Below are 11,269 nucleotides of genomic sequence, written 5' to 3'. Positions count from 1 at the left end.
CTATAGGAAAAAAAGGTATGTGAAGTTCAATTAAGAGTTGTTGTTTCAAATGAGGATTTATAATATATCTAACTTCCATAGCAAATAAAAAAATTAAGCCAATTTTTTTGTAAATCGAAAGCTTCAGATACCTTCCATCCATGTACATGTTTTAGTTTGCAAGTTACTTGGAGATTTACAGAGAATGTAAAACCCTTTTCACACTGGCATGCTGTACCCAGGTCAGGACCCAGGACTATGTGATTTCACACTGCTTTTGATAAAGCAGGGTTGACCTGGGTGACAGATGCAAGTACACAATGCGCGCACAAATACCCCGGAAGCAGATTGTTGCAATCTGGCTCATGCTGTGTCTCAATCAAAAAAAAATATGGCTAAACAGAATAGTTTCTTGCAGAAGTAAAACCTTCACGCAGGCATGGCTGTTTGTTATTTCGTCGGCTTACGAACGGCCGTCATCCATTTTGTCTCGCTCAACCCGGATCAAAGCATGTCGATCCACACGCTGAGGTCAACTTGGGTACAACCTAGATACGTGGTTTCACACTACGTGGGATTGTGACCCGGGTGGAGTACCAGTGTGAAAGGGGCTTAAGATGAAAGTGAAAGCTGCAGTTTGTGCTCTTATGTAATTAACAAGTTTTCCAGCTGCTCTGTATTCCAGCAATGAAGCATTCGTGTCATACTAACTTTTTCCTAGAAAACTATTCTGCAGTGCTTAGTAGTAAATGTGAAGTTTCCATAATTTAAACCATGTTTGGTTTACAATACAGCAAAAAATATAAAGTGGCAGCTATCCATGAAAAACCTTGTTGCAGTATTTCTTTCTGTGTTCGAAAATGGTTTCAAACTAAAATGTTAGAACTAAAGATAATTGTTGAATAAGATGGACCAGTAATTTGTAAAGTTTACTGGTAAGTTTTTAGCAGTATTTTCAATGGACAATAAAGAATAAAACCTTGTGAAGCCACTTTTACAATTATGAAAGTCTATTTCTTTGTTAGTATATCAAATATACTGACAAATGATACACATATAATCTCCAGGTTTTATTTTTGCACAACATTCAAAAACTACAACAGCTGAAAGTGCATTACAAGAGGAATATGCAGGAAAAATAACTTTAAATAAAGGGGTGGGTGGGAGAGGCAAGTGTACTTAAACATCTGTGATAGAGTGCAGAGAGCCCAAACTATTGAGGAGGCTTCTGCACAGGCAGTGCAGCTACAAAAAGAGAACGAGAACAAAACAACGTGTCTTCTTGGCTGGTACAAAGCTGAATTCATTACAGGTTGCGTCCATTGAGCATTAACTGTTTCAGTGCCACATTCTTGCAACTTCTGGTCATATTTATTTTCAGATAGTGTATTTATATTAAGTACACTGCTGTATTCTATGATTCCTTTAAATTTCCATTGTGGGTAGGTGAATATATCCTAATTAAAATTTCAGTTGATGCAACAGTTGTAAAACAGTATATTTGTAACAGGCTACAGTACATACCCTCATTTTATTTTTGGCCCGTTTCAATTAAATTATTATCTTACCATATAGTTACCACCCAATTTCCATTAATATATCCTAGCTGTTCGCTTCAAACAGCAACACGGCTAAACATGTAGCTTCCATTACGTAATTTCTGTTTCAAAGTAAGACTTCTGTAAACCCTTTCAGCTTTTTGTTTAGTGCTTCCTGAGTTTGTCATTGTTTTTTAAAATGTTACCTTTGTTTTGGGGGATTGTGTATTTGTATTTGTCATGTTTTTTGTTGCATGTAAAAGTTTTAGAAAATGTCAATATCACAGTATGGTTAAACACTATCATTTAACTCACCTTGATCATATCTTACACAAAGACAGCAATTATGTTAACTGGATAATATATAATCTCGAGCAACCTTTTACCAGCCAATAAGAGAAGAAAAACAGGTCTAGATTGAAATCTGGAAGTATGCTTAAATTGATCATTTTGACTGGAAATGATGTTGGTTTCTTAACATACCAGTTATGTATTGGAAAGGTACAGTGACCATTTTCTCCCAACCTGAACCCCAGTGAACGTGTATTATGCATTTCGCACTGGCAGTGTGGTCCATTGGTCCACTATGAAAGGCGCTATATAAAAAATATATATCAGACAGTGCCATCATACTGTATCTGGACCAGGAACTTACATTTTTTAATGAATAACTTAAAGGTTGCTGATCATGTTCCTGGTGCTAATATGTGGTTTAATAGAGAAAAACATAGATTATGATGAAAGGAAACAAGGACAGTTTAATATACAGTAGTATCACTTGAACATGTAAATGGGTGCACTCTTCTGAACACAAACCACCACAGAGACCACATTTAGACCTTCAGGTTTGGTACTATGGGCAGACACCACTGGAGACTTCAGGGAGAATATGGAGGTGGTAAAGGCCCTGCAGATATCTTCTCATAAACTGGAGGGGCATCGGCAACCTAAAATGAAACAACAGCAAGACGAAAAGAAGAGGTTAAAGTGATTGTAGCTAACAAAATAAACTCCATAAAAGTTTACTTCTTGTGTACTTCTGTTTGCTATATAGGTCTCAAATGTCTAGCTTAAAAAAAAAAAAATGAAACACACCCACAATGGTAAAGAAAACAAAAAAGCAATTTAAACTTTGGTTACATAAATGTGTTTGAAAGCCATGCTTTCAGTTATAGTTCAGTCAGTAACATGTTTTCACCCAGAAGACACGTTTGCTAGATCTTTCAAAACAGCACATTTGAGACCTGCTAATGAAAGTGCAAAACAGGCATGATTAAAGTATTAGATAAAATGACTTTAAGAGTTCGAATCTCAATAAAGCTACAAAAGTATATATTTATTCATTACAGTCCAAAGTGTATATATACACTGTAATTATTGACTTAATTGCCAAATATAAAATTAAGCGCCAGCCAACGATGATGCAATAATGGATCAGCCATATAAAAATGTGCTTTCTATAAAATCACATATTTTATTATACTATATGTGAAATGTTTTGCTTGCATGAAGAAATTACGAAACACGCATTAGCCGTTTAACTTTGAGTGATTATAAAACTGAAACTTAAGAAACCCAATTTCATGCATCTAGTTTTTCTTCAGCGTAGACACACTAAAGCTGGAATGCAGTTCCTTGTATGTGCGTGCTTTACGTGCATGACACATAATCAGTAAAAAAAAAAAAAAAAAAAAAAAAAAAGCATAGTGTATTATTTTTTAATGTGGCTTAGTTTATTTACACACACAAATGCAGGGTAAAATTAGGAGCTGGGTTAGTTATTCCAGTTGTCACAGTCAAAGTGTGAACAAAACAGCTTGTGAGCTCCAGTGTGCCCTCAACACCTCTCTGAAGAGCCAGTGTGAAAACAGCAGGATTGTGCCATGATTTCTTACCACTGGGTTCAGACTGCTGTAGTCATTCAAGGGGAATTTGTGTTCTGGAGTGGCTCCTTCTTCACTGCAGTGTCCAGATCTCATCAAGACTCTTCCAATGCTGCTGGCTGTACCTCGGCTCTGTGTTAAAAAAAGGGAAAATTCCATCTGGTAGCTCAGTCAAAATGTTATGACTTCTGCGACTACAGTCTGCCCTGGGGGAAGAATACAACAGCACAACTGAAGGTGATGTAAACGGTCTAATACTGGACATGTACAGCAAGCATACCAGCGAGTGACCCCTGTGTGCACGTGTCAATTCACCGCTGCTACCATTTCAACTGCAAATATCAGAAAAAAAAACTGTTTCTTCTTTGAGTTAAAATTTTCAGTATAGTGAAAACTCCTTGTCAAAATTAAAAGTTAATTTTTTTTTAAAAATGATTTGTTAAACCACTAGATTATGTAGTCATTTGGTTTAACTAATTAACAAACAGAGATCAAATCAAATTGAGACTTAATTGGATTGCTGGTGAGCGGTCTATTGTACCAGGCAATATCTGACTTTTGTGTTACCTGTGGTTACCTTAAATAGCTGATGAGGATTACCTAGCAGTATGGAGATGGTGAATTATTTCAGAACAGCTTGTGAGCTCCAGTGCGCCCTCAACCATCCAAGCCATCCTAATACTTCCGCAGACTTATAGAATACATTTGGGGACTGAATTATTACCCGAATCATTGTGTATCCATTCCTTCTTTTGTAGTACCAGCACCCAATGATCAGCAGAATTGTGAGAATGATAACGAGAAGGGCAATGCCCGCAGCCCTAAAAGACAAAAGCAAATTTCCATCCTCATTTCCGTACAAACTCAAAACCTTACGTTTAACAAAACGAAATGCTTTACATACATGTAAAATTACAAAGAAGCCATTTCTTTTCATATGTAATGTTATATAATAAGCCAACAAGGGGTATGTTTTACACATGATGTGTACAACAGATCTACCGTCTCATTAAATTAGCAATAGGCTATATGTCAAAACAAAATTAGATTTATAATATTTAAAACATTTTAAATTTAAAATGTGTTTAATAAAATAAATTATATCCAAGTTAGTATGGCCTATCCCTATTATAGGTTTCAGAAACATGTATGAGACTTTCATAACCAATACATAGAATACTGTACTGAATTCTTATTAGGTTAGTTATTTTAAAGTATCTACAATGAAATGAGGAAAAGGTTTGTTTGCGACACTGACTCTTCAGCTCGGATGTAGAATGCACCTCCGCTCCCTCTACTGGACACATTCACAGTGAAGTCACCTCCGGGCATATCGTGTCGATAAAAATGGTCACACCTAGAAAAACAATATGCACGTAACTCCTGCATCTTTGTAAAGAGCAAGTCCATAAAACCATAACCTTAATCTTAAAATGTCGTGTCACTGTTTACTGCGGTGCGCAACAGCCTGTCCCAATAAGGTTTGTAGGCATGCCCAATAATCCAGGCTGCAATTAAAACTGTTTGGAAACGAATGATACAAAAGTTTGTTGTGCACATGAGATACCAGAGTCGCAGTTCAAGTGACACCACAGTAAGACACAACTTTAATTTTGTAAAATGTTGTATTACGTACATGTTTCCTCTCCCTTTTGCAGACACAAAATCAGGTGAACAACTTTAAACGTGTTAATTGAGCAAGACTTTATACTTAAAGGGTTAACTCCAAGTAAGTCAATTAACCAATAAAAGCAGATTAACAAAAACATTATTATTATTATTATTATTATTATTATTATTATTATTATTATTATTATTATTATTATTATTATTTCTTCAGAATGGAGGAAATAACTTTATAAAAAACAACTGATGTGAAAATCCGAAAACAAAGGACATACGGACATTCTTACAAAATGTAATTAAGGAGCGCATAGCTCAGCAACAGTATCTAACTACATTAAAATAAACTCAATTAACCAATTATCATTTTCAATGCCTCTATTTAGTAGACAAACAGCTAACTTTATGCAAGTAGGACTACCGTAAATATAAATTCACTGTTAAAGAAAACATAATTTATTTAAAAAGAAACTCACCCAAGAATATATGTGCGTCAACGGTGACTGGAAACAACAGAATGAAATTCCTTAAAGTTTGTTCGTTCCCTTTCATTCACTTAACATTTTATTTGAACAAGGACATTTCTCATGACTGTCACGGGTTTGTATCTCTGACTTAGTAACCACTGATTAGGTCTAATTACCGTGAAAACATCAGCACCCGCAACTCCTTTCCAACCAGATTCCTAAGCCAGTCTCCTGACTGCCTCAGTCATGTTTTCATAAACCCCAAGAGCATGTGTGTAGGGTGGGGGTACAAACCAGACATGTGATGATTTAAAAAACTTCTCAAAAGAAATTGCAGTTTATTTTTTACAGTAAAGACGTCTAAAATGAGACACATCTTGGGCTGACCAATTACATTAGTAAGTTATGTAAGCTTAGCAATCCTTTTTTAATGTACTTATTTGTTTATGTATCTCTTTATTTATTGGCTGTTTACTATTTAAGTAAAAAATAAAAAAAAATGCTGGTCCGAACTAGCAGTTCTTCAGTCTGTAGAAGACAGTTATGGTACAAGTCGACTAAGGAGAGGTTCCCCTCAGCCCAGCTCAGCAGAAGGTCCATGTACAGTACCTTACAGACTGTCGCTTCAGAGAAGACAATTAGTCATTTCTTATTACCTAATCAGATATGATTCTGGTGATGCTGAACTATACTCAGTCGGGCTGCATTATAATCCGGTATTCAAGTAGTCAGGGTTGGCGTCAGTTCCTTTTTTCCAATTCCAATTCCATTTTAAAAACAATTCCTAATTCCAAAAAAAAAAAAAGGAATTTGAAAAAAAGAAATTGACCCAAACCCTGGAATGGGTACACAGGTCTAGTGAATTAATGTACAGCTGGATGGTACAGCTCTGGAATTTAAATTCAAACAACTCAGCTTGACATGTTTGCAATGTGAATGGATATTGTTTACAGATACAGTACTTCGGTGTTGTAAGTTAGAGTTTATAAAATGAGTGAGCGGCAACAACATTGTCTGTAAATTACTGCTGATTTGTGCGTTGTGAAAGAGACTGAGGAATTTACTCCCGGTCTCATGTCACAGGAGGACCAGGGGATCACACGTATAAACATTGGATACAAGCAAGCAGAGATGCACAGGTCACAGCACGAACCGATGCACACGCTTGTATCACAACACAGACGTCAATTCAAGGAAGTGACTGACAATTCAAACAAAAACATTACATTATGAATATTAGCATTTCCACCCCCATTTCTTCCAATCAGTATGGCTCCACCCTACTATCACACACCTTCAACAGATCTGGCAAGGGGGGGAAACTCGCCCAAATCTATAACATTCTATAGTGTGTCACATTTAAGCATTTTACAGACTGTCAACCTAATCTGTTCTTTGTTTGTGGTGTTCTGTTTTCACACAGTGTCCACACATCTTGATTAGACACCTGCTAACATTGGCTCTCTGCCCAGACACCTAGATACGAGAGACTGAAAATGTCTTGCTTAGCTAGTTACATGTGCTTTAAGCTATATCAAAAAATTAAAATAACACAGAAGTAAAGAAACTTATAATCAAATACATAATTAATACTTTATGCAGAATGTCATCTCCTACAAACAACAGAACTGAAAAAAGCCCACAAACACGAGGAATAATCTTCCACTAACCTCCCAGGTGAAACATTACAACGGTAATTGAGGTAATCCATGAGATAGTACTTGCAAGCTCCCCATAGTGTTTCTGGATTTCTACTAAGAACAGGCCCAAACTCTGCAACACAGAGGCTGTGAAGGCCATCATCATTAAGACAGAGGCCACCAGCACCCAACTGTAGCCTCCATTTGGGGTGTTCATTCTGGTTGCAGGCAATCTTCACTGGCCTTTCCTTAATCCTGTAGAGAATGTATTAAGGTGTAGGAACAATTCAGTAATTGAAAATGTAATGTTTATCTGGGTTGATTAGTTCTCTTACTAACAATGGTTAATTGACATGTTACAAAGATCGAGGATTTACTATGAACACACATTCACGCGCAGACACAAGGAATGTTTAATCAATAGTAGTATTTTATTAAGTACACAAATAATAAACAGAAATCAGAAATATTAGAAAGTAAATATCTTAGTCTCTAAGAGCAAAACACAATTCAAAACTCTCACTGCCTTAACTTGACTATCAGGCCATTGAAAGATGACACCGCCTGTCTCCTCACACACAAACTGCAGCGCGAGGAGGCTGTGACGTAGCTAGTCGCACGCTCACACACACACGCCCGCATCCAAGCACAGAGCAAATCTGAGATAATGCACACTCTTAGAATATATTACATTACGCTTATTAATGGTATATAGATTAAGTATAGCAAGTTTACTTTTAACTAAATTCTTCAAACAACAATATGAGGTAGATTACTTATACTTCATCAAGTTTCACTAAAAGTTATTTCATACGCAAAGTGTGCAAACTAAATAACTAACAGTACAATTCTATGTGAATGTGTTACAATTAATTAATTTAGTTCCAATGAAGCTGAGACTTTTGGTCCGCTGTTTTGGAAACTCAGTCTGTTGAAGGTCCAGTACAAAAAACTCTCCTCTCACAACGAAGTCTTCAATCCCACGTTAGATCAAACTTTGTTTAGCATTCGATGTGGAGCGCAAAATGTTCAGTTTTGCTTGGCTATTTAGTCTTTTTCACTCTGCTAAATAGCCACTTTCATGAGATCATTTGTGTATCTTGCCTTTTTTTAAACTCACAGTTCTTTGATGTTGTAATGTCCCTTTCCACTGTGACATCGCTAGTTTATGTCTTCCTTGCGTCAAAACGATTGTTGTTGCACAATTCAGCTGTCCGCTCAGCCTAATCCAGTTCAGGCCCAGGTCCTCTAATCAGTAGGTCACATAATTCAGTATTCCTGCCAGGAACCAAGGGGGGGGGCCTTCTCAAGACACAGCAATTTGCACTGTTTCTCAAGACACACAGTTTCATTAATAAATCCTACATTTCTAATACACGTTCATGTATTATCATATTCAGGGAATATGTCCCACAAAGCTTACATTTTGCTTACGAGTTATTAAAATAATATATTTTTTTCAAAGTCTGTTTTTATGAAAAAAAAATTAAATTCTTAAGTGTTTTGGATAGGAAAGAACAAAAGAAACAGCTTTGTGAATAGAGACCAATGTTTCAGGGTTAAGAAGCTTTTTTTGAGAGTAGTTTGTAAAGAACAAACATCCGCAAGTTCACAAGGTAACTTTTGGTTTGGGCATTTCCGAGCTGTTCTTTAGCACCAGTGTGGCAGCGTGAAAGCCCTGCCGGTGCATGGGTGTGTGTTTGTGTGGGGACTATTAGGCTGGCAGGGAAGGGGTTAAATTTCTCCCTGTCAAAACACGTGGGAATGTGGCTGAAGCCAACAACTGAATAAATGAGCACAGGTGTATAAAATAGGTGTTCATGGGTGTTAGAGAGAATTAATGTTATAATGTTGTGTCTGTGTTGTGTGTTCCGTCTTGTTTACTTTCGTTAGTTTTTGTAAACCGTTTAAATTAGGCCCTTGTGTGTTTTCTCCGTATTATTTGTTTATTAAAACTGCGCATTGGCGCATTTAACTTGCAGCTTTCTTTCTGAGTTAAGAATAAAATACAAGCTGATAAGAAAGAGACGTCAATTTACATATTTTTTTAATGACGCAGTTGCTTTAATTAATAAGACATACATATACACAGTATTTGTAATAATAGACACTATTTTCAATAACAGACATTGTATTTTTTAATAGACACTTTTAATAATGCGTAAACAATACATATAAGGAGAAAGGATAAGACCAACCTATGACAAGCTTCTTAAAGGAATACATATTTTTAAATAAGCAGTTGCTATTAATTAACAGATACCGACAATAAATAGAAAATGCATTTTTAATAATAAGGCATACTTGCAAATTTAGTATCCATGTTAATTTGCATTTTATGTATTGCTCTATTTTGTCCGAAATAATTTATATTTATCACAATTGAAATCATCAGACAGTATGTCAATTTGTACAGATAAACATTAAAAACAGATATATAATTTATACAATAGATGCCGCTTATTAGCAACCCTGATAAAGACAACTTTTGGTTATTAACATTTTTAAAGGAACCAATCCTATTATGGTATGTTTTTTTTTTCACTTATTAACAACTTTCAGAAGACAACTTTTTGAAGGCTTCTAAGCAGCAATTGAAAAGGGAGTTAAATGCCGAACACCTTCAATGTATTAGTACTATTTGTAGTATTGCAATAATAATAATAATAATAATAATAATAATAATAATAATAATCTACCCGCTACTAAACCAAAACAAACCACGCCCCAGTCGTGGCTGCTCATGTTATTTAAATATGCATGACAGTGGCAATTTCTGACAGCACTTTGCGATAAAGAGCTATTGTCAGGCCAGGTGAAAACATCGATCGTAGAAATAATAAGACGTCTGTGGTAAGAGGGAGGGGGAGGGGTGTCTCTAAATAAATCTATGTGAATCGTGTTTAAAAATGCAATCGTTTTAAAATGAGAAGGCTTGGCATAGGAAATGAAACAAATGAGGGGAAAAGTCGCTGCCGGAACGCTTTGGATTCCCATGATGCACCGCTTAGGCACGGACGGCAGTTCCAATGTTAAGTCAGCGGAGTTGACCATTTTGTGTATCTAGTAGAGCTTTGCCAGCGGTAAAAATGGAGAGCGACACAGCAGTCAGGAGAAACAGAGGGTATAGGGCTGCGAATAACCCGTCGGACCGGGACGAGAACAGCGGGGCCAAGAGCTTGGATTCTGAACAAAAGACCGACAGCAGCGGCTCAGATGAGATCAAAAAGAAACCCGTTAGTCTGTCTTTGCTGGAGGAGAGCAATGGGGCTGTCTTGCTTGGTTTTTTCCTACTTGCATTATGGGGACTAGTCCATTTATCACTGCGGCAGCTGGTCGTCGGAGCCTCGACCGGTGAATTTAATGCAGTCAGGGCTAGGTAAGGCACTTTTTTGTTGCATCATTATGATTTTGAGTATTATAACCGTTACATGACAGTATATATTTAAAATTGATGGAAACAGTCGCGTTCTGACCGCTGCATTAAATCATTGTTACGCAGAATTATATTCCTTTAATGAATCAAACTTATCCGTATGCCTAAAAGAGAAATGTCTTTGATTTTGTCAGTAAGGTTTTTGTTTAAATAAACGTCCGTGCTACTAAACTTGGTCAGACCATATGTCATGGACTGAAAGTAAAAATTAACAACTCAACAGGAACGACCTAAAATTTAAAGAAAGTGAGATTTATATGAGAGGTAAAAGTAACAAAAAGTAAATAATATAATACAAACTCCTCTTCTATTAACAACAAAACAGCATACCTTAAACTGAAATTCAATTTACCCGAGTTGCGGAAGTTCTTTATTTGAGCTGTGTACCAAAAAAACAGCTTCCCTTAGATTGAAATTCAGTTTACGCTAGGGTGCGCAAGATCTTTATTTGAGCTGTGTACTTCTGCTCCACAGTTTATTTAAATATGTTTTATTTGAACTGTGCAAGCACAAAGTTTCAAGTTCCGCATAAGTCTCGCGTTTTAATTGGCCCTTGTCTGTCACAGGAATATGACGTCAACACGAAAAGCTAGGCATTGGCTGCGTTCACGAGAGGCAGACTTTGCTATGTCTGCGCAGATTCTGCAAATATTCTGAAAATTCATTGGCTACTTGCTCCGATTCTGTGCAGATTCTGCGCAGA

At 36.5% G+C, this 11,269-nt stretch overlaps 2 protein-coding genes across 3 annotated transcripts in view; one reads left to right on the top strand and one right to left on the bottom strand.

Annotated features, from left to right (window-relative positions):
* Positions 1 to 2,249: 2,249 nt before the first annotated feature.
* Positions 2,250 to 5,708, bottom strand: LOC117411676 (melanoma antigen recognized by T-cells 1-like). Of its 2 annotated transcripts, none has more exons than XM_034019337.3 (5): positions 5,500 to 5,708; positions 4,659 to 4,757; positions 4,125 to 4,221; positions 3,413 to 3,532; positions 2,250 to 2,464 (listed from the first exon to the last, which is right to left on the bottom strand). In XM_034019337.3, the coding sequence occupies exons 2-5, from the start codon at positions 4,730 to 4,732 to the stop codon at positions 2,396 to 2,398; spliced, it is 360 nt and encodes a 119-aa protein (XP_033875228.3). In that variant the 5' UTR covers positions 4,733 to 4,757; positions 5,500 to 5,708; the 3' UTR covers positions 2,250 to 2,395. The 2 variants fall into 2 exon arrangements, with proteins under 2 accessions (XP_033875228.3, XP_058849428.1); XM_058993445.1 differs by lacking the exon at positions 5,500 to 5,708 and adding an exon at positions 5,037 to 5,124.
* A 4,240-nt stretch (positions 5,709 to 9,948) lies between these two features.
* The window catches only part of LOC117409355 (endoplasmic reticulum metallopeptidase 1-like), a 34,281-nt gene continuing 32,960 nt past the window's right edge, over positions 9,949 to 11,269 (top strand). Inside the window, exon 1 of the mRNA XM_058993424.1 lies at positions 9,949 to 10,509. Coding sequence (XP_058849407.1) covers positions 10,220 to 10,509 — 290 coding nt within the window. The 5' untranslated portion in view covers positions 9,949 to 10,219. The remainder of the gene's footprint in view (positions 10,510 to 11,269) is intronic.

This window comes from Acipenser ruthenus, chromosome 2, assembly GCF_902713425.1.
Source record: "Acipenser ruthenus chromosome 2, fAciRut3.2 maternal haplotype, whole genome shotgun sequence".
Lineage (NCBI taxonomy): Eukaryota > Metazoa > Chordata > Actinopteri > Acipenseriformes > Acipenseridae > Acipenser > Acipenser ruthenus.
Note: the sequence above shows the minus strand (reverse complement) of the source record. Positions and strands in the feature narration are given on the sequence as shown.

Excerpts from the sequence above, each read along its gene's own strand:
- LOC117411676 (XM_058993445.1), bottom strand. Across the intron at positions 4,222-4,658 it reads TTCTACATCCGAGCTGAAGA|GGCTGCGGGCATTGCCCTTC; the intron begins GTCAGTGTCGCA and ends TTTGTCTTTTAG. Across the intron at positions 2,465-3,412 it reads ACAGCAGTCTGAACCCAGTG|GTTGCCGATGCCCCTCCAGT; the intron begins GTAAGAAATCAT and ends GTTTCATTTTAG.